This window comes from Heptranchias perlo, chromosome 35 (genome assembly GCF_035084215.1).
Source record: "Heptranchias perlo isolate sHepPer1 chromosome 35, sHepPer1.hap1, whole genome shotgun sequence".
Taxonomy (NCBI): Eukaryota; Metazoa; Chordata; class Chondrichthyes; order Hexanchiformes; family Hexanchidae; genus Heptranchias; species Heptranchias perlo.
The window spans coordinates 6,504,869-6,528,624 of record NC_090359.1 but is presented as its reverse complement, the minus strand read 5'-3'; the positions used below and the strand labels follow the sequence as shown (position 1 = coordinate 6,528,624).

Genomic DNA, 23,756 nt, shown 5'->3' with positions numbered 1-23,756 from the left:
TTACACAGACCCAGACATCTCCTCAGGGATTCAGACAGCTCCTACACCGACACAGATAGCTCCTACACAGACCCGCAAACCATTACACAGACCCAGACAGTCTTACACAGATCCAGACAGCACCTACACAGAACCAGACCGCTCTTACACAGATGCAGACTGCTTCTACACAGACCCAGACATTTCCTACACAGACCCGGGCGGCTTCAAATAGACCCAGACAGATCCTTCACAGACCCAGGGAGTTCTTAACACAACCCAGACAGCTTCTACAGATTTCAACACTCCTACACAGGCACAGACAACTAATAGACAGATCCAGGTGGTTCCTATCCGGATCCAGACAGCCTCCATACAGGCCAGACCAGCTCCGACACAGATCCAGACAGCACCTACTCAGACCCAGACAGCTCAACACAGACCGAAGGAGCACCTACACGGACATGGACAGCTTCTACACAATCAACAAAGGGTCACAAAACAGATAGGAAGAGCTACAAAAAGAGAGTATGAAAAGAAACTCGCAGGAGATATCAAAACCAATACGAAGAAGTTTTATAGTTATATTAGGAAAAAGAGGGTGGTCAGGAGCAGTGTTGGCCCCTTAAAAACTGAAAGTGGGGATATTGTCATTGACAATGGGGAAATGGCGGACATGTTGAACAATTACTTTGCGTCAGTATTTACAGTCGAAAAAGAGGATAGCATGCCGGAAATCCCAAGAAAACTAATATTGAATCGGGGACAGGGACTCGATAAAATTAACATAAGTAAAGCAACAGTAATGAAGAAAATAATAGCACTAAAGAGTGACAAATCGCCAGGACCAGATGGTTTCCATCCCAGGGTTTTAAAGGAAGTAGGCGAGCAGATTGCAGATGCCCGAACTATAATCTTTCAAAGTTCTCCAGATTCAGGAACTGTCCCTCCAGATTGTAAAATTGCACATGTCAGTCCGCTTTTTAAGAAAGGAGAGAGGGAAACGAGGGAATTATAGACCAGTTAGCCTAACATCTGTTGTGGGGAAAATGCTGGAGTCTATAACTAACGGTAGGGTGACTGAACACCTCGAGAATTTTCAGTTAATCAGGGAGAGCCAGCATGGATTTGTGAAAGGTAGGTCGTGCCTGACAAGCCTGATTGAATATTTTGAAGAGGTGACTAAAGTAGTGGACAGGGGAATGTCAATGGATGTTATTTATATGGACTTCCAGAAGGCATTTGATAAGGTCCCACATAAGAGATTGTTAGCTAAGATAGAAGCCCATGGAATCGAGGGAAAAGGACGGACTTGGTGAGGAAGTTGGCTGAGCGAAATGCGACAGAGAGTAGGGATAATGGGTAGGTACTCACATTGACAGGATGTGACTAGTGGAGTCCCGCAGGGATCTGTCTTGGGGCCTCAATTATTCACAATATTTATTAACGACTTAGATGAAGGCATAGAAAGTCTCATATCTAAGTTTGCCGATGACACAAAGATTGGTGGCATTGTAAGCAGTGTAGATGAAAACCTAAAATTACAAAGCGATATTTGATAGATTAGATGAATGGGCAAAATTGTGGCAAATGGAATTCAATGCAGTCAAATGTGAGGTCATCTACTTTGGATCAAAAAAGGATAGAACAGGGTACTTTCTAAATGGTAAAAAACTAAAAACAGTGGATGTCCAAAGGGACTTAGGGGTTCAGGTACATCGATCATTGAAGTGTCATGAACAGGTGCAGAAAATAATCAAGAAGGCTAATGGAATGCTGGCCTTTATATTTAGAGGACTAGAGTACAAGGGGGCAGAAGTTATGCTGCAGCTATACAAAATCCTGGTTAGACCGCACCTGGAGTACTGTGAGCAGTTCTGGGCACCGCACCTTCGGAAGGACATACTGGCCTTGGAGGGAGTGCAGCGTAGGATGAAACCCGAACTTCAAGGGTTCATTTGCGAGGAGAGATTACACAAATTGGGGTTGTATTCTCTGGAGTTTCGAAGGTTAAGGGGTGATCTGATCGAAGTTTATAAGATATTAAGGGGAACAGATAGGGTGGATAGAGAGAAACTATTTCCGCTGGTTGGGGATTCTAGGAGTCGGGGGCACAGTCTAAAAATTAGAGCCAGACCTTTCAGGAGTGAGATTAGAAAACATTTCTGCACACAAAGGGTGGTAGAAGCTTGGAACTCTCTTCTGCAAACGGCAATTAATACTAGCTCAATTGTTAAATTTAAATGTGAGATAGATAGCTTTTTGGCAACCAAAGGTATTAAGGGATATGGGCCAAAGGCAGGTATATGGAGTTAGATCACAGATCAGCCATGATCTTATCAAATGGCGGAGCAGGCACGAGGGGCTGAATGGCCTACTCCTGTTCCTATGTTCCTATGTATCCTATGACCCAGGGATCTCCTTCACAGACCAAGACAGCTCCTGCACGGATCCAGACAGCTCCGACACAGACATACACAGCAATTACACAGCCCCATATAGCTCCTACACAGACACAGATGGCTCCTAGGAAGGACCAGGCAGGTCCTATGCGAAACTAGATGTCTCCTAGAGAGTCCCAGACAGCTCCTACACTGACAAGGTCAGCTCCTACACAGATCCTGACAGCTCCTGTGTAGATCCAGACAGCTCCTACACAGATCCAGATAATGGCTACACAGACACAGACACTGCTGCACAGATCCAGACACTCTTACACAGAACCGAACAGCTCCTAGATAGAAAAAGACAGCTCCTAGTCAGACGCAGACAGCCCCTGCACAGATCCAGACATCTCCTGTGCAGATCCAGACAGCTCCTACACAGATCCTGACAGCTCCTGTACAGATCCATACAGCTCCTACACAGACCCAGATGGCTCCTACACAGTTTGAGGCAGCTTCTTCACAGATCCAGACAACTGCTACACAGACATAGACACTGCTGTACACATCCAGACACACATACACAGACCCAGACAGGTACGAAATGGACCCAGACAGCTCCTACACATGACTTGGAGAACTCGAACACAAACCCAGACAACTCCTACACAGATACAGATGGCTAAGATAGATTGGGAAATTTAATTAAAGGGTTTGACAGTTGAAAAGCAATTGCAAACATTTAAAGAAATATTTCAATATTCTCAACGAATATACATTCCATTGAGAAATAAAAACTGCACAGGAAAAGTGATCCACCTGTAGCTAACTAAAGAAGTTAAGCATAGTATTAGATTAAAAGAAGAGACCTATAATGTTGCCAGGAAGAGTAGTAATCCTGAGGATTGGGAGGGTTTTAGAAACCAGCAAAGGATGACCAAAAAATTGATAAAAAGAGAGAAAATAGAATATGTGAGTAAACTAGCAATAAATATAAAAACAGATTGTAAGAGCTTCTACAAGTATGTAAAAAGGAAGAGAGCAGCAAAAGTAAACGTTGGTCCCTTAGAGGCTGAGACAGGAGAAATTATAATGGGGAATCAGGAAATGGCAGATGCGTTAAACAAATATTTTGTATCTGTCTTCACAATGGAAGACACAAAAACAAACCAGAAATAATGGGGAACCAAGGGGCTAATGAGAGTGAGGAACTTAAAGTAATTAATACCAGTAGAGAAAAAGCACTTGAGAAACTAATGGGACTAAAAGCTGATAAATCCCCTGGACCTGATGGTCTACGTCCAAGAGTTCTAAAAGAGGTGGCTGCAGAGATAGTGGATCCATTGGTTGTGATCTTCCAAAATTGCCTAGATTCTAGAACGGTCCCAGTGGATTGGAAGGTGGAAAATGTAACCCCACTATTCAAGAAAGGAGGGAGAGAGAAAACAGGGAACTGCAGGCCAGTTAGCCTGACATCAGTCGTCAGGAAAATGCTGGAATCCATTATTAAGGAAGTGGTAACAGGGGACTTAGAAAATCATAATATGATCAGGCAGAGTCAACATGGTTTTATGAAAGGGAAATCGTGTTTGACAAATTTATTAGAGTTCTTTGAGGATGTAACTAACAGGGTAGATAAAGGGGAACCAGTGGATGGAGTATATTTGGATTTTCAAAAGGCATTCAATAAGGTGCCACACAAAAGGTTGATACACAAGATAAGGGCTCATGGGGTTGGGGGTAATATATTAGCATGGATGGAGGATTAATTAACAGACAGAAAACAGAGAATTGGGATAAACGGGTCATTCTCAGGTTGACAGGCTGTAACTAGTGGGGTGCCGCAAGGATCAGTGCTTGGGCCTCAGCTATTTACAATCTATATTAATGACTTAGATGAAGGGACCGAGTGTAATGTATCCAAGTTTGCTGATGATACAAAGCTAGGTGGGAAAGTAAGCTGTGAGGAGGACACACAGAATCTGCAAAGGGATATAGACAGATTAAGTGATTGGGCAAGAAGGTGGCAGATGGAGTAAAAAGTGGGGAAATGTGAGGTTATTCACTTTGGTAAGAAGATTAGAAAAACAGAATATTTTTTAAATGGTGAGAAACTATTAAATGTTGGTGTTCAGAGGGATTTGGGTGTCCTCGTGCAAGAAACACCAAAAGTTAACATGCAGCAAGCAATTAGGAAGGCAAATGGAATGTTGGCCTTTATTGCAAGGGGGCTGGATTACAAGAGTAAGGAAGTCTTACTATAATTTTACAGGGCTTTGGTGAGACCTCACCTGGAGTACTGTGTACAGTTTTGGTCTCCTTATCTAAGGAAGGATATACTTGCCTTGGACCCGGTGCAGCGAAGGTTCACTAGATTAATTCCTGGGATGAGAGGGTTGTCCTATGAGGAGAGATTGAGTAGAATGGGCCTATACTCTCTGGAGTTTAGAAGAATGAGAGGTGATCTCATTGAGACATATAAGATTCTGAGGGGGCTTGACAGGGTAGATGCTGAGAGATTGTTTCCCATGGTTGGAGAGTCTAGAACTCGGGGCATAGTCTCAGGATAAGGGGTCGGCCATTGAAGACTGAGATGAGGAGGAATTTCTTCACTCAGAGGGTTGTGAATCTTTGGAAATCTCTACCACAGAGGGCTGTGGATGCTGAGTCATTGAGTATATTCAAGGCTGAGATCGCTAGATTTTTGGATTGGAAGGAAATCAAGGGATAAGGGGGTTGGGCAAGAAAGTGGAGTTGAGGTCAAAGATCAGCCATGATCTGACTGAATGGCGGAGCAGGGTCGAGGGGCCGTATGGCCTGCTCCTGCTCCTATTTCTTATGTTATGTTGTTATGTCTGTAGAGGAGATGATCAGGTTCAGATGACTTCTTGAAAGACAGAGGGAGCTGGTACAGAGAATTACAAAGCTCGTTGACAGGCCCAGGCAGCTCCGACAGAGACTCAGACGGCTCCGACACAGACCCAGTCAGCTCCAACACATGACCGAGACAGTCCTACATAGACCCAGATCACCCGTACACGGACCCAATCAGCTCCTACGTGGACTCAGACAGCTCCAACACAGACCACGGTGGCTCATACACAGGACCAGACAGTTCCGAGACAAGCACAAACAGCTCCAACACAGACCAAGATGGCTCATAGACAGGCCCAGACAGCTCCCACACAGACCGAGACAGCACCTAGACAGTTCCAGACAGCTCCTACACAGACCCTGGGAGCTCATGCACAGACCCAGACAACGCTTACACAGGCAAGAAGAGCTCTTCCACAGACACAGAAAGCTCCTACACAGACAAATGAAGCTCTTACACACAATCAAACACCTCTTACACTGGCTCAGAGAGCTCCGACACAGACCCAGACAGCACCTAGACAGGCTCAGGCTGCACCCACAGAGACCCAGACATCTCCTACACAGACCCAGGTAGCTACTTCACAGATCCAGACAGGTCCTACACAAACAGCTTCTATACTGACACAGGGAGTAGCTACACAGACAGAGACAGCTTCTATACTGACACAGAGAGCAGCTACACAGACAGAGACAGCTGCTTCACAGACCCAGGCAGCTCCTACACAGACCCAGATGTCTTAGACAGTACCAGACAGATCCTGCAAAGATACAGACGGCTTCTGGACAGACCCAGACAGCTCCTACACAGTCCCAGACGGCTCCTTCACAGTCCCAGACGCTCCTACACAGTCCCAGACGGCTTCTGGACAGACCCAGACAGCTCCTACACAGTCCCAGGCGGCTCCTTCACAGTCCCAGACGCTCCTACACAGTCCCAGACGGCTTCTGGACAGACCCAGACAGCTCCTACACAGTCCCAGGCGGCTCCTACAAAGTCCCAGACGGCTCCTTCACAGTCCCAGACGGCTCCTTCACAGTCCCAGATGGCTCCTATACAAACCCTTGGTGCCCTGACATACACCCAGACAGCTCATACACTGACCCAGACAGCTCATGCACTGACCCAGACAGCTCCTGCATGAACCCAGACGGCTCCTGCACAGATCCAGACTGCTCCTATGCAGATCCAGACATCTCCTACACAAACAAACAAATTGCCACCTCTCCTTTTTAAAGGGACACAACCAGTAAGTAACGAAACCAGAGAACAAAGAAAGCTCATAACAATAAATAATAATATTACCCCCATGTCAACTATTTCCACTGGTCACGGAAAGCCTCTCCAGGGCCACCCGGGTTCGGAGAATGCCATGGAAGAGAGGCAGACAGTCGGAGCGACCGCCCCCACGGGCCGTGTCCATCCTGGACCTGTGGATAGCCACTTTGGCCAGGCCCAGGAACAGACCCACGAGGACGTCCTCCGACTTGCCAGCCCCCCTTCCGCACCGGGCGGCCAAAGGTCAGGAGGGTGGGACTGAAGAGCAGCCAGAAGTTGGAGAGCAGCCCCCTTAAATAGTGGCTGCAGCCCCCTTTATTCACCTGGAACACGGACTCATCCAGGCCGCCAAAATATTCAGGCAGCCTGAGAGTCTGTGAAGTTGTTTAACACCCTGTTTGTCGGGGCTGATCCACTCCACATCCCCAGTGGTACAGGGGAGGACTCCCGCATAGAGAGCCCTCCACTGGGGATCTCCGCCTCCGCCGGATGGGGAGATGGTCCGCCAGGGTGTGTCCGGGCGAGAGACGAGGGCCAGGGAGTGGAGAGTGTGCAGGAGCAGCCCGTACAGGAAACCCCACGGCGCAGAGTGAAATGGCAGGGAGGGGGTTCCTGGGAGACTGCTCATGTTGTGAGGCACAGCCCCCCGAGGGAGGTTTCAGCACCTGGCCCCGATGAGAAAGTCTGTCCGAACAGGGGTCAGATCGACCGGGATCGCTGCACACGCTAGAGTCTCCTCAACACCTCGATTGGAGACAGAGCCGAGTGCAAATTTTTGTTTGTGTATGTGTGTGTGACAGTGTGTGTGAGTATGTATATGTGTATGTGTGTGTGAGTGTGTGTGTGAGTGTGTAAATGTGTATGTGTGTGTGACTGTGTGTGAGTATGTATATGTGTATGTGTGTGTGAGTGTGTGTGTTAGTGTGTATATGTGTATGTGTGTGACCGTGTGTGAGTATGTATATGTGTATGTGTGTGTGAGTGTGTGTGAGTATGTGTATGTGTATGTGTATGTGACTTTGTGTGAGTGCGTATATGTGTATGTGTGTGTGAGTGTGTGTAAGTGTGTATATGTGTATGTGTGTGACTGTGTGTGAGTATGTATATGTGTATGTGTGTGTGAGTATGTATATGTGTATGTGTGTGTGAGTGTGTGTGTGAGTGTGTATATGTGTATGTGTGTGACTGTGTGTGAGTATGTATATGTGTATGTGTGTGTGAGTGTGTGTGTGAGTGTGTATATGTGTATGTGTGTGTGTGAGTGTGTGTGAGTATGTATATGTGTATGTGTGTGTGAGTGTGTGTGTGAGTGTGTATATGTGTATGTGTGTGTGAGTGTGTGTGTGAGTGTGTATATGTGTATGTGTGTGTGAGTGTGTGTGAGTATGTATATGTGTATGTGTGTGTGAGTGTGTGTGTGAGTGTGTATATGTGTATGTGTGTGTGACTGTGTGTGAGTATGTATATGTGTATGTGTGTGTGAGTGTGTGTGAGTATGTATATGTGTATGTGTGTGTGACTGTGTGTGAGTGTGTATATGTGTATGTGTGTGTGAGTGTGTGTGTGAGTGTGTATATGTGTATGTGTGTGTGAGTGTGTGTGAGTATGTATAAGTGTATGTGTGTGTGACTGTGTGTGAGTATGTATATGTGTATGTGTGTGTGAGTGTGTGTGAGTATGTATATGTATATGTGTATGTGTGTGAGTGTGTGTGAGTATGTGTATGTCTGTCTGTTTATGAGTGTTTGCGTGTGAGTGAGAGTTTGTGTGTGTTTGAATGCTTGCGTGTGTTTTTGTGTGTTTTTATGTGTATATAAGTACGCATATGTGTGTGTATGGATATGACTGTATATGTGTGTCTGTCTGTATGCGTGCGTGCACACGTACATCAGCTGAGTTCGGGTGCGTGTGAGTGTGAGTGTCTGTCAGAGTTAACACACATCAGCTGAGTTCTGGTGTGTGTCTGAGTGTAAATGTCTGTCTGTCTGTGTTAACACACACATCAGCTGAGTTCAGGCGTGTGTGTGAGTGTCTGTCTGTGTTAACACACATCAGCTGAGTTCAGGTGTGTGTGTGTGTGTGTGTGAGTGTCTGTCAGTGTTAACACAGATCAGCTGAGTTCAGGTGTGAACGAAACGGTGATGCTCTCAACACACAAATACCCACCCAACACTCGCTGTCTGACCTGGTGAGGTCCCTGTCGATCTGAGAGGAGGGTGAACAGATTGAAAAGACGTTTAAAAGTGATTGAAAGGACATTAATTGGAGACCAGCTGGAAGTTTTGGATTATTTTATTGCAACTATTTACAACAAAAGCATTTTGTCCACAGGCCAATCAGAACATGAAAGAGAATCCGGCAATTCCCAACACACAGTCAGTCTGTACGGTGAGAGATCGATAATCAACAGTACAGTCAGTCTGTACATTGAGAGATTGATAATCAACAGTACAGTCAGTCTGTACAGTGAGAGATTGATAATCAACAGTACAGTCAGTCTGTACAGTGAGAGATTGATAATCGACAGTACAGTCAGTCTGTACAGTGAGAGATCAATAATCAACAGTACAGTCAGTCTGTACAGTGAGAGATCGATAATCAACAGTACAGTCAGTCTGTACAGTGAGAGATCGATAATCGACAGTACAGTCAGTCTGTACAGTGAGAGATCGATAATCAACAGTACAGTCAGTCTGTACAGTGAGAGATTGATAATCAACAGTACAGTCAGTCTGTACAGTGAGAGATTGATAATCGACAGTACAGTCAGTCTGTACAGTGAGAGATTGATAATCGACAGTACAGTCAGTCTGTACGGTGAGAGATCGATAATCAACAGTACAGTCAGTCTGTAAAGTGAGAGATCAATAATCAACAGTACAGTCAGTCTGTACAGTGAGAGATTGATAATCCATAGTACAGTCAGTCTGTACAGTGAGAGATTGATAATCAACAGTACAGTCAGTCTGTACAGTGAGAGATTGATAATCAACAGTACAGTCAGTCTGTACAGTGAGAGATCGATAATCAACAGTACAGTCAGTCTGTACAGTGAGAGATCAATAATCAACAGTACAGTCAGTCTGTACAGTGAGAGATTGATAATCGACAGTACAGTCAGTCTGTACAGTGAGAGATCAATAATCAACAGTACAGTCAATCTGTACAGTGAGAGATTGATAATCCATAGTACAGTCAGTCTGTACAGTGAGAGATTGATAATCCATAGTACAGTCAGTCTGTACAGTGAGAGATTGATAATCAACAGTACAGTCAGTCTGTACAGTGAGAGATCGATAATCAACAGTACAGTCAGTCTGTACAGTGAGAGATCAATAATCAACAGTACAGTCAGTCTGTACAGTGAGAGATTGATAATCAACAGTACAGTCAGTCTGTACAGTGAGAGATTGATGACCTGCTGCAGCTGAGCTGATGTGTTGGGGCAACAGTGGGAGCACGGCAATGAGGCCCAGTGTCACTGGGGTTGAGAAAGGCTCCTCCTCCTGATCACACTCGAATGACCCCTCCTGGAAAGTGTGTGTGGAAGAGAAAGAAAGAGTGGGAGAGTGTGTGAGTGTGTGTTTGAGTGTCTCTCTGAGAGAGGAGGTGTCTGTATTTTTTGGGTCATGCTGTAATTACAGTCTCCCACCAGTGGAGGTGCTGCAATACCATTAGTCGCTCAGAGTCATTCCCTCCCAGCATCAAATGTCCTTCATCATGGGCAAGCCCTGGGCACCAATCGGAAACTTCCAGCCCTGGGCACCAATCGGAAACTTCCAGCCCTGGGCACCAATCGGAAACTTCCAGCCCTGGGCACCAATCGGAAACTCCCAGCCCTGGGCACCAATCGGAAACTACCAGCCCTGGGCACCAATCGGAAACACCCAGCCCTGGGCACCAATCAGAAACTCCCAGCCCTGGGCACCAATCAGAAACTCCCAGCCCTGGGCACCAATCAGAAACTCCCAGCCCTGGGCACCAATCGGAAACTCCCAGCCCTGGGCACCAATCGGAAACACCCAGCCCTGGGCACCAATCAGAAACTCCCAGCCCTGGGCACCAATCGGAAACACCCAGCCCTGGGCACCAATCGGAAACACCCAGCCCTGGGCACCAATCGGAAACACCCAGCCCTGGGCACCAATCAGAAACTCCCAGCCCTGGGCACCAATCGGAAACTCCCAGCCCTGGGATCTCAGAGATCAGAAACTCCCAGCCCTGGGATCTCAGAGATCAGAAACTACCAGTCCTGAGATCTCAGTGATCAGAAACTCCCAGCCCTGGGATCTCAGAGATCAGAAACTCCCAGCCCTGGGATCTCAGAGATCAGAAACTACCAGTCCTGGGAGCTCAGAGATCAGAAACTCCCAGCCCTGGGATCTCAGTGATCAGAAACTCCCAGTCCTGAGATCCCAGTGATCAGAAACTCCCAGCCCTGGAATCACAGTGATCAGAAACTCCCAGCCCTGGGATCTCAGAGATCAGAAATTCCCAGCCCTGGGATCTCAGTGATCAGAAACTCGCAGCCCTGGGATCTCAGTGATCGGAAACTCCCAGCCCTGGGATCTCAGAGATCAGAAACTCCCAGCCCTGGGATCTCAGTGATCAGAAACTCGCAGCCCTGGGATCTCAGTGATCAGAAACTCGCAGCCCTGGGATCTCAGTGATCAGAAACTCCCAGCCCTGGGATCTCAGTGATCGGAAACTCCCAGCCCTGGGATCTCAGTGATCAGAAACTCCCAGCCCTGGGATCTCAGTGATCAGAAACTCCCAGTCCTGGGATCTCAGTGATCAGAAACTCCCAGCCCTGGAATCACAGTGGTCAGAAACTCCCAGTCCTGGGATCCCAGTGATCAGAAACTCCCAGCCCTGGGATCTCAGTGATCAGAAACTCCCAGCCCTGGGATCTCAGTGATCAGAAACTCCCAGCCCTGGGATCTCAGTGATCAGAAACTCCCAGCCCTGGGATCTCAGTGATCAGAAACTCCCAGTCCTGGGATCCCAGTGATCAGAAACTCCCAGCCCTGGGATCACAGTGATCAGAAAATCCCAGCCCTGGGATCTCAGTAGCCAGTCACTCTCGTCTTCCTCTCCGACGTGCCTTTCATTCGAAGGCTGATGTTACTCAGAGCCTCCTCCCGACAGCAGAACCTTCTCCACCTGAAGATGTCGCCCGCGAAGGAGTAGATCAGAGGGTCCAGGCAGCTGTTGAGGCTGGTCAGTGCCATGGTGACCCGTCGGGCGGAGTAGGTGAACTGGATGAGCCGGCAGCTGGACAGCAGCTGGATGCGCCTGAGGGTGTGGATGAGTTGGTTGAGATGATAGGGGACGAAGCAGATGAGGAAGACCATCAGCACCAGGAGCACGGTGCGGAGAGCTTTCCTCTTCACCGCGTGCACGGTGTTTTTGCCGGCGGTGGGTTCCAGCAGCTTCCTGGCGATAAGCGGGTAGCAGACCAGGATAAGCACCAGCGGGATGAAGAAGCCGATGATCGCGGCCGCGATGCTGATCCCAGAGATGCGCCTGCTCCAGGAGCCCGACGAGAAGTTCTCCAGGCAGGCCGTCTTTCCGTTGGGGAAGCTGTTGGTCAGCGGTCCTCTGAGGGTCAAGTAGAGGAGGTTGGCGGCCAGGATCAGCCAGATGAGGCAGCAGGCGACCACCCGATAGCGGGGCCTGCGGAGCTGCAGAGATCTGATGGGATGGACCACAGCGATGTAGCGATCCAGGCAGATGCAAGTGAGGAACAAAGTGCTGCCGTACATGTTGGCAAAGAAGAGGGAGCCGGTGATTTTACATGCCAGCTCGCCGAAGATCCAGTCGTTCCCCAAGGAGTGGTAGACAACTTTGAAGGGAAGGGTTGCAGCAAAGATGAGGTCTATCACGGCCAAGTTGACCATGAACACGTCGGAGGGCGAGAAGGCGCCCTTCTTCCTGAAGAGGTACCACAGGGCACAGCAGTTCGACACTGCGCCAAAGATAAACACAGCGCTGTAAACGATGGGGAACATGAGGTACTGGAAGTTGGCGCTGACCTCGCAGTCGCGGGTGTTGTTTGTGAGATTGGCGCTGCCTGTGGAATCGATATTCACTTGGACCCACGGATATGAAGTCTCTCCCGAGGACCAGGTCTTCTCTGTAAAAGTGGAGTCAGCTTCAGGTGTGAATACTGTCGGGTCACCCATCCTTCATAGAATCTGAAATTGGACAAAACGATGGCAGCGGGGTTAGACTGTTTGGGAGTTCCTTTGCCGACACTTTTTCCCGTGCTGTTTGATTATTGAGTCTCGCTCTGTTTGTATCCCACTCTGTATTTTAGGGTCTATGTATCAGGAGAACTGTCCTCATTCTGAAGTTGGGAACAGTCCCCTTTAAACACTGCCGTTGGTAAACTACAACAACAACAATTTGCACTGATAGAACGTATCTCAGTCCTGGCCTTTTGCGGATCTACGATTAGCATCGCCGCACCATTGGCGGCCGTGCATTCTGCTGCCTAGGCCCTAAGCCGTGGAATTCCCTCCTTAAACCTCTCCCCATCCCTCTCCTCCTTTAAGAATCTTGAAATGCAGGAGAAGGTGGTCTAATTGGTATTTCTTTCAGAGAGCCGGCACAGGCATGAAGGCCTGAATGGCCTCCTTCTGTGCTGTATGATTCCATGAAAATCTATCTCTGACCGAGCTTTTGGTCACCTGTCCGAACATCTCGCTCTTTGCTTCGGTGTCAAATTTTCCCTTAATTTACCCTCCTGTGAAGCACCTTGGGATGTTTTACTATATTAAAGTTGCTGTACTGACAGTCTCAGCCATGTCTCACTGGTAGCACACCTGCCTCTGAGTCAGAAGGTCATGTGTTTGAGCCTCACTCCAGAGATTTCCACACATAATCTAGGCTGACACTTCATGCCGTCCTTACGCTGTCTGGGCCTACATGTGACTCCAGTCCCACCCCGATGTAGTTGACCCTTAACTGCCCTCTGAAGTGACCTAACAAGTCACTCTGTTGTCTCAAACCATTCCAGGAGAAGGCCCACCTCCACCTTCTCAGGACAACCAGGGTCGGGCAATAAATTCCGGCCTTGCCAGGGACGCCCACATCCCGAGAATTAATTTAAGAAAAGCAGTGTTGTTCTACTTTCCCCGCTGACTAGGACTTGGGTTGAGATGGTCCATAAATCATTTCACACCAGGCACCGCTGTCAGCAGGCACAGGGCCCTCTCACCCTAACACGAAGTCGTTGAAACACTCAGCGGAGCAGTCTTACATCTCGGGAGAGAGTTAACGTTTAGTTATCGGCCCTCTGTCAGAACTGACTGACTGACCGAGCTTTTAATGAAAGCTTATCTTTTTCCTTCTCTCTGCCTGATCCATTGAGAGCTTCCAACGTTTTCTGATTTTATCTCAGATTCCCAGTATCAGATCGTCACTAGTAAATCCAATAAGGAATTCAGGAGAAACTTCTTTACCCGGAGAGTGGTCAGAATGTGGAACTCGCTCCCACAAGGAGTAGAGGCGAATAGCACAGATGTATTTAAGGGGAAGTTAGATTAACACAGGAGGGAGACAGGAATCGAGTGATATGCTGATCGGGTTAGATGAAGAGTGGTGGGAGGAGGCTCATGTGGAGTATAAACACCAGCACGGACCTGTTGGGCCGAATGGCCTGTTTCTGTGCTCTGAATTTCCTGTCTTTCGCTTTTAGTCAGCGTGTGAGGTCCAATGCTCTGCAAAATGCTTAATGGGACCGCATGAGGTGAGGTCAAAGGTCAGTGAGGGAGTGGAAAGGCATTAAACAAACATTGCAAGGAATAGGCCCAAGGGCAAAATAAAATACCTTGCAGGTAAGGGAGGCTTGAAGCAGAAAAGGAACATTCCGGAATCATGAAGTAGATCTGAGGTTTATCCTCCACACAAGCAGTAATATGTTCCCGCCCTGTTCTCAAATCCCTTCATCACTCTTTAATTCACTACCTATTGAAATGTTGACGTAGTCTCTGCTTCAAAGATTAACTCGGGTTGTGCCTCAGCTCCAGAGTCCTCTGTGTAAAGAAGTTTATCCGCCTCTCTGTTCTAAATCTCTTACATTCAATCTTCGATCTGTGTTCCCCTCATTTTAAATCGCTCAATCACTATAAACAGTCTGCTTTTATCTACTCTGTCCGGGCCCATCATAATTTTAAATTATCACCTTGATCGAAGCATCCCACAATCTCCTCTGTTCAAGTCCAGACTTGACGCTTTTAATGCAGTGAAATGTCCCAAGGCGCTTCACAGGCGAGTAATCAGACGAATATTGACACCGGGCCACATAAGGAGATAATTAGGACAGGAGACCAAAAGTTCGGTCAAAGAGGTAGGTTTTAAGGAGCGCCTTAAAGCAGGAGAGAGAGGTAGAGAGGCAGAAAGGTTTAGGGAGGGAATTCCAGAGCTTAGGGCCTATGCAGCTGAAGGCACGGCCGCCTGTGGTGGAGCGATTAAAATGGGGGATGGACAATCTGTGCACAGGACGAGATGAGACATTAAACTGAGGCTCCATCGGTGATCTAAGATGGGTGTAAAAGATCCCATGATGTTATTTTGAAGAAGAGCAGGGGCAGTTCTCTCTGGTGCCCTGGCCAATAATTATCCCTCAACAAACATCACGAAAACAGATGATCTGGTAATTAACGCATTGCTGCTTGTGGTAGCTTGCTGTGCGCAAATTGGTTGTAGCGTGTCGTATATTAAAACAGTGACTGCAGTTCAAAAATACTTAATTGGCTGTGAAAGGCGCTATATAAATGCAGGTTCTTTCTAAATGCGTTAGTGTGAGGACTAAAGATCAGTTGTTGGTGCCTGTGGGAGGGCTTCAGGCAGTTAATTCTGACCAAACAGGGTACAATAGTGTAGTGATTCTGATGCTGGAATAGTATCCCAGAGAAATTTCAGTTCAAAATCCCACCACAGCAGTTTGAGAATTTGAATGGCAAAAAGAATGTTGTCATTTATTGCAAGGGGAATGGAATATAAAAATAGTGATGTTTTGCTACAGTTGTACAGGGCATTGGTGAGACCACATCTACAATACTGTGTGCAGTTTTGGTCTCCTTATTTAAGAAAGGACATAATTGCTTTGGAGGCGGTTCAGAGAAGGTTCACTCGACTGATTCCTGGGATGAGGGGGTTATCTTATGAGGAAAGGTTGGACAAGTTGGGCCTGCATACACTGGAGTTTAGAAGAATGAGAGGTGATCTTATTGAAACATATAAGATCCTGAGGGGACTTGAAGGGGTAGATGCTGACGGGATGTTTCCCCTTGTGGGAGAGACTATAACTAGGGGCCACAGATTAAAAATAAGGGATCTCCCATTTAAGAAGGAGATGAGGAGAATTTTTTTCTCTCAGAGGGTGGTGAGTCTGTGGAACTCCCTTCCCCAGAGAGCGGTGGAGGCAGGGTCAGTGAATATTTTTAAGGATGAGTTAGATAGATTCCTGATTAACAAGGGAGTCAACGGTTATAGTAGCTAGACGGGAAAGTAGGGTCGAGTTCACAATCAGATCAGCCATGATCTTATCAAATGGCAGAGCAGACTCGAGGGGCCGAATGGCCTACTCCTTCTCTTAATTCGTATGTTCGTTTGAATTCAATTAAAAAATCTGGAAATAAAAAGTGACCATGAAGCTGTCGGATTGTCTTAAAAACTCAACTGGTTCACCAATATCCTTTAGGGAAGGAGACCTGTCATCCTTACCCGGTCTGGCCTATATGTGACTCCAGTCCCGGTTGATTCTTAACTGCCTTCTGAAGTGATCTAGCAAGCCCCTCAATTGAATTGAAACGATAGAAAGAGGAATTCACTCTGCTGTGAGAATGTGCACAAATCAGTAATGATTCATTACATAATTACTGGAAATTATTGTTAAATCATTGTATTGAACCATAAATTGAGATATCGTTTTGCTGCAGTTTCGGACTTATGCTCAGCACACAGCTTTGGTTAACATGTCGTCTCCTCTTGAACTTTCTTTTAATGACCAGCTCCCCAATGAGGAAATAAATATAATGGACCTTTGCAGTTCAGAATGAGAAAACTTGCATTCCGAGAGCACTTTTCACAAACTCGGGCTGTCCCACAGCGAATGAAGTACTTTTGAAATTCAGTGATGGTTGTAATAAGAACATAAGAACATAAGAAATAGGAGCAGGGGTAGGCCAATCGGCCCCTCGAGCCTGCTCCGCCATTCAATAAGATCATGGCTGATCTGATCCCAACCACAAATCTCAAGAACACACGAAGTCGGAGCAGGACCCGGCCACTCATCCCCTGGGCCCTCTCCGCCACCCACAGGGCATTGACCGATCCGAACTCAGCTTCATGTCCAATTTGCTGTCCGCTCCCCATAACCCCTAATTCCATTTACTTCTAGGAAACTGTCTATTTCTGTTTTAAATTTATCTAATGATGTAGCTTCCACAGCTTCGTGGGGCAGCAAATTCCACAGACTTACCACCCTCTGAGTGAAGAAGTTTCTCCTCATCTTAGTTTTGAAAGAGCAGCCCCTTATTCTAAGATTATGCCCCCTAGTTCTAGTTTCACCCATCTTTGGGAACATCCTTACCGCATCCACCCGATCAAGCCCCTTCACAATCTTAGATTTTTCAATAAGATCTCCTCTCATTCTTCTGAACTCCAATGAGTAGAGTCCCAATCTACTCAACCTCTCCTCATATGTCCGCCCCCTCATCCCCGGGATTAACCAAGTGAACCTTCTTTGTACTGCCTCGAGAGCATGTATGTCTTTTCTTAAGTGTGGACACCAAAACTGTATGCAGTATTCCAGGTGCGGTCTCACCAATACCTTATATAACTGCAGCAATACCTCCCTGTTTTGATATTCTATCCCCCTAGCAATAAAAGCCAACATTCCGTTGGCTTTCTTGATCACCTGCTGCACCTGCATACTAACCTTTTGATTTTCTTGCACTAGGACCCCCAGATCCCTTTGTACTGCAGTACTTTCAAGCTTCTTGCCATTAAGATAATAACTTGCTCTCTGATTTTTCTTGCCAAAGTGCATAACCTCATATTTTCCAATATTATATTGCATCTGCCAAATCTCCGCCCACTCACCCAGCCTGTCTATAACCCCTTGTAGGTTTTTTTATGTCCTCCTCACTCTCTACTTTCCCTCCCATCTTTGTATCATCTGCAAACATTGATATGTTACACTCGGTCCCCTCCTCCAAATCGTTAATATAGATCGTGAAGAGTTGGGGACCCAGCACCGACCCCTGTTTAACACCACTGGCTACTGGTTGCCAGTCCGAGAATGAACCATTTATCCCAACTCTCTGCTTCCTGTTAGATAACCAATCCTCCACCCATGCCAGAATATCACCCCCAATCCTGTGATTTTTTATCTTAAGCAATAATCTTTTATGTGGCACCTTGTCGAATGCCTTCTGGAAGTCTAAATACACTACGTCCACTGGTTCCCCTTTATCCACCCTCTACTTATATCCTCAAAGAACTCAAGCAAATTTGTCAGACATGACTTCCCCTTCATAAAGCCATGCTGACTTTGTCCTATTAAATTATGTTTATCCAAATGTTCCGTTACTGTCTCCTTAATAATAGATTCCAAAATTTTACCCACCACAGATGTTAGGCTAACTGGCCTATAATTTCCAGCCATCTGCCTACTACCCTTTTTAAATAACGGTGTCACATTAGCAGTTTTCCAATCTGCCGGGACCTTTGCCGAGTCCAGAGAATGTTGGAAAACTATCACCAAAGCATCCACAATCCCTACTGCCACTTCCCTCAATACCCTAGGATGTAAGCCATCAGGTCCAGGGGATTTATCCGCTTTGAGTCCCATTATTTTACTGCGTACCATCCTGGTACTCAGTAAAATAATGTGGGAAATGCTGCAGCGAATTTGAGCAAAGCAAGATCCCACAAACAGCAATGCGATAAATGACCACGTAAGTTATTGTTAGTGATGTTCGACATCTGAGAAACAGAACTAGTTTTACTCACCGGAATCCTGGGACTTCAATTTAGTCTTTTGATGCTGCTCACTCGCTCAGATTGTCTGTGGAATTTTTAATGTCTGCTGTGTCTGTCTGTCTGTCTCATTCCAGTGAGTGTTCCTCTGTCTCTTTCTCTCTATCTCTCTCCCTCTCTCTCTGTCTCTGATTCTCTCTCTCTCCCTCTCCCTGCCTCTCTCTGTCTCTGTCTGTCTGTCTCTTTCTCTGATTCTCTCTGTCTCCCTCTCTCCCTCTCTATCTGTCTCTCTATTCTCTCCCTCTGTGTCTCTCTCTCTCTGTCTGCCTCTCTCTCTCTATCGCTCTCTCCCCCTGACTCTTTCACTGCCTCTCTCCCTGATTCTCTGTCTGCCTCTCTCTGCCTCTCTCCCTCTCTCTCTGTCTCTGTGATTCTGTCTCTCTCTCTGTCTGCCTCTCTCTCAGTCACTCTCTCTCCCTGGCTCTATCTGTCTCTGACTCTCTGATTCTCTCTGCCTCTCTCTCTCTCTCTGCCTCTCTCTCTCTCTCTGCCTCGCTTTCCCTCTCTCTGTCTCTCTGATTCTGTCTCCCTCTCTCTGTCTCTCTCTCTCTGCCTCTCCCTCTCTCTCTCCTTCCCTCTCTCTCTGTGATTCTGTCTCTGTCTCTCTGTCTGCCTCTCTCTCTGTCGCTCTCTCTCTGTCTCTGTCTCTCTGATTCTGCCTCTCTCTCGCTGCCTCTCTCTCTCTCTCTCTGCCTCTCTCTCTTATGGGAGTTGGTATAAATAATCTTCCTGTTTCGAAATCTTCTCAATTGAGCAGATTCCTGTAATCTCTCTGTAATACTTCCTCCACTTTTCTATTTTCAATTTTGTTTCACCACTGTGGACTTTGTTCAAATTTAATGAATCTACACGAACATTGTTAACTTGATCTGAAATCAGGCAACAGTCTGACTGCAACATCACATTGTGAGTATGGAGGTGGAAGGATTGAGTGCAGCAGGCCAGAATCTGGACTCCCTTAGCACTGCCTTATGTTACTGACATCAAACCCCACAGGTTCACAGACCACCTCCAACAAAGAGAGGGGAGAGGAGTGGAAACAGCGGGCGATACGGGAGCTGGAGAATTGCTGAGTTCCAACACTGACAGAGGGTTCGGTGGTCGAGTGTTCAAATCTCACTGTGACAAGTTGTGAAGTTAATAAATCCGTTCATTTTTGCGCTGGCAGCAGGGAAAACGTGACCATTGACGATGTCAAGAGGATCCCCAATGTCCTTCAGGGAAGGAAACCTCACACCCGTACCCAGCCTGGGCCCACATGTGACTCTAATCCCCCACTTAATAGCAACAACAACTTGCATTTATATAGCGCCTTTAATGCAATAAAACTTCCCATAGAATCATAAAAGGTTACAGCACTGAAGGAGGCCATTCAGCCCATTGAGTCCGTGCCGGCTCGATGCAAGAGCAATCCAGTTAGTCCCACTCCCCAGCACTATCCCCGTAGCCCTGCAATACTTTATCTTTAAAGTACTTATCCAGTTCCCTTTTGAAGGCCATGATTGAATCTGCCTCCACCATCCCCTCGGGCAGTGCATTCCAGATCCTAACCTCTCGCTGTGTAAAAAAGTTTTTCCTCATGTCTCCTTTGGTTCTTTTGCCAATCGACTTAAGTCTATGTCCTCTGCTTCTTGACCCTTCTGCCAATGGGAGCAGTTTCTCTCTATGGACTCTGTCTATAGAGTGGTAGTAGTTTGGAACTCTCTTCCGCAAACGGCAATTGATACTAGCTCAATCGCTAAATTTAAATCTGAGATAGATAGCTTTTTGGCAACCAAAGGTATGAAGGGATATGGGCCAAAGGCAGGTATATGGAGTTAGATCACAGATCAGCCATGATCTTATCAAATGGCGGAGCAGGCACGAGGGGCTGAATGGCCTACTCCTGTTCCTATGTTCCTATACCCTTCATGATTTTGAATACCTCGATCACATCACCTCTCAACTGTCTCTGTTCGAAGGAGAACAAACCTAGCTTCTCCAGTCTATCCACATAACTAAAGTCCCTCATCCCTGGAATCATTCTAGTAAATCTCTTCTGCACCCTCTCGAAGACCATAGCAATTCACAGGAGCGATTATCAAACAATATTTGACACCAAAGCCACATAAGGAGATATTCGGACAGGTGACCAAAAGCTCGGTCAAAGAGATAGATTTTAAGCAGCGACTTAAAGGAGGAGAGAGAGGTGGAGAGATGGAGAGGTTTAGGGAGAGAATGCCAGAGCTTAGGGCCTGGGCAGTAGAAGGCAGGGCCACCATAGGTGGAGCGATTAAAATCGGGGATGCACAAGAGGCCAGAATTGGAGGAGCACAGAGATCTCGGAGGGTTGTAGGGCTGGAGGAGTTTACAGAGATAGGGAGTGGCGAGGCCATGGAGAGATTTGGAAACAAGGATGATAATTTTAAAATCGAGGCGTTACAGGACCAGGAGCCAATGTAGCTCAGCGAGCACAGGGGGTGATGGGTGAAAGGGTTGGAAGTTAGGATACGGGCAGCAGAGTTGTGGATGGTAATTCGGGTAATGAGACATGAAAGATTGAACCTTCACTTGAAAAGAGTGTCTCACAACCTCTCAATAGTTGTAATGTAGGGTACTACAGCAGTCAATGTGCACACAGCAGTGCGACCCTCTGTTGCCTTCTGAAGCAGCTGTACATAGAATCATAGCTTCATAGAAGGTTTAGAGAAAAGAAGGAGGCCATTCGGCCCATCGAGCCCGTGCTGGCTCTTTCTCACAGCAATCCAATTAGTCCCAATCACCCGCTTTTTCCCCGTAGTCCTGCACATTTTTTCCCTTCAAGTATTTATCCAATTCCTGTTTGAACGATTCAATCTGCTTCCAATTCTTTTGCCAATCACCTTAAATCTGTGTCCTCTGGTTCGCGACCCTTCCACCAATGGGAACAGTTTCTATTTATTTACTTTATCTCAACCCTTCATGATTTTGAACACTTCTATCAAATCTCCTCTCAACCTTCTCTGCTCTAAGGAGAACAACCCCAGCTTCTCCAGTCTAACCATGTGACTGAAGTCCCTCATCCCTGGAACCATTCTAGGAATTTTTTTCTGGCACCTTCTCCAATGCCTTCACATCCTTCCTAAAGTGCGGTGCCCAGAATTGGACACAATACTCCAGTTGTGGGCGAACCAGCATTTTATAAAGGTTCATCATAACTTCCTTGATTTTGTACTCTGTGCCCTTTTTAACTGCATTCTCAACCTGTCCTGCCACCTTTAAAGATTTGTGTACATACTCCCCCAGATCTCTCTGTTTCTGCACCCCCTTTAGAATTGTACCATTTAGTTTATATTGCCTCTCCTCGTTCTTTCTGCCAAAATGTATCACTTCGCACTTCACTATGTTAAATTTCATCTGCCATGTGTCAGCCCATTCCACCAGCCTGTCTCTATCCTCTTGAAGTCTATCACTATCCTCCTCACTGTTCACTACACTTCCAAGTTTTGTGTCATCTGGAAATTTTGAAATTGTGCCCTGTACATGCAAATCCAAGTTATTAATATATGTAAAGAAAAGCAGTGCTCCCAGCACCGACCCCTGGGGAACACCACTGTACACCTCCCTCCAGTCCGAAAAACAACCGATCACCACCACTCTCTGTTTCCTGTCTCTTAGCCAATTTTGTATCCATGCTGCCACTGCCCCTTTTATCCCATGGGCTTCAATTTTTCTGACAAATCTATTATTTGTCACTTTATCAAATGCCTTTTGGAAGTCCACATACAAGGAGGGGTTGGTGTCCTGGCAAGGTTTAATATTCGAGAGTGGACATGGACACTCCAAGTAATTACTTGCTTGGAAAGACATATAGAGACACTGAGGGTCTCTCCACCATCAGCATCAGCCATTTCAAACTCACTTACCAAGGTTAGTCATCAGACTGGGCTCCATGGGCATAGGTCAAACGTGGTGCGGTGGGTTCACAAGGAATCTGACCAGCATATAAGGGTTAGTATACTAGGAGGGGTTAGTGTACCAGGAATGGTTAGTGTACCAAGAATGGTTAGTGTACCAGGAGGGGTTAGTGTACCAGGAGGGGTTAGTGTATGAGGGGGGGGGGGGGGTAGGGGGGTTTAGTATACCAGAAGTGGTTAATGTACCAGGAGAAGTTAGTGTACGAGGAGGGGTTAGTGCCCCAGGAGTGGTTAGTGTGCAAGGAATGGTTAGTCTACCAGGAGGGGTTAGTGTATGAGGAGGCGTTAGTGTACCAGGAATGGTTTGTGAGCAGGAGGGATTGCTGTCCCACGGGGGGTTAGTGTACCAGAAGGGGTTAGTGCACCAGGAATGGTAGGTGTACCAGGAGGGATTACTATACCAGGAGAGGTTAATGTCCCACGAGGGGTTAATGTTCTGGGATGGGTTAATATCCCAGGAGGGGTTAATGTTCTGTGCGGGGTTAATGTTCTGGGCGGGGTTAATGTTCCCGGAGGGGTTAATATCCTCGGTAGGGTTAATGTTCCCGGAGGGGTTAATGTTCCCGGTGGGGTTAATGTTCCCGGAGGGGTTAATGTTCCCGGTGGGGTTAGTGTTCCCGGAGGGGTTAATGTCCTCGGTCGGGTTAGTGTTCCCGGAGGGGTTAATGTCCTCGGTCGGGTTAGTTTTCCTGGAGGGGTTAATGTTCTGGGCGGGGTTAATGTCCTCGGTGGGGTTAATGTTCCCGGAGGGGTTAATATTGCCGGAGGGATTAATGTTCTGGGCGGGGTTAATGTTCCCGGAGGGGTTAATGTCCTCGGTGGGGTTAATTTTCCCGGAGGGGTTAATGTCCTAGGCGGGGTTAATATTGCCGGAGGGATTAATGTTCTGGGCGGGATTAATGTCCCACGAGAGGTTAATTTTCCGGGAGGGGTTAATGTCCCGGGAGGGGTTAATGTTCTGGGCGGGGTTAATGTCACGGGAGGGATTAATTTTCCGGGCGGGGTTAATTTTCCGGGCGGGGTTAATTTTCCGGGCGGGGTTAATGTCTCACGAGTGGTTAATGTCCCACGAGAGGTTAATGTTCTGGGCGGGGTTAATGCCCCGGGAGGGGTCAGCTCCTGCGCTGGTGCCGGGGCGGGGAGGTTGGCACTGCCTCTGACTGATGCAGTCCGTACCAGTCCCACTTCGTGCTGATCCTCATGTAAACAATGCCTCGCCCCTCACAGTGCTCAGGGAATTTCCAGCCACTCCTT

General features: G+C 47.1%; 1 protein-coding gene across 1 annotated transcript; it reads right to left on the bottom strand.

Moving 5' to 3' along the window:
• Nucleotides 1–11,582: 11,582 nt before the first annotated feature.
• LOC137302207 (lysophosphatidic acid receptor 6-like) lies at nt 11,583–19,226 on the bottom strand. Its single transcript, XM_067971866.1, has 2 exons — nt 18,541–19,226; nt 11,583–12,713 (listed from the first exon to the last, which is right to left on the bottom strand). The coding sequence occupies exon 2, from the start codon at nt 12,699–12,701 to the stop codon at nt 11,583–11,585; it is 1,119 nt and encodes a 372-aa protein (XP_067827967.1). The 5' UTR covers nt 12,702–12,713; nt 18,541–19,226.
• Nucleotides 19,227–23,756: the final 4,530 nt, after the last annotated feature.

What these genes read in the sequence shown, in the direction of transcription:
- LOC137302207 (XM_067971866.1), bottom strand. Translation starts at nt 12,701, where the DNA reads ATGGGTGACCCGACAGTATTCACACCTGAAGCTGACTCCACTTTTACA.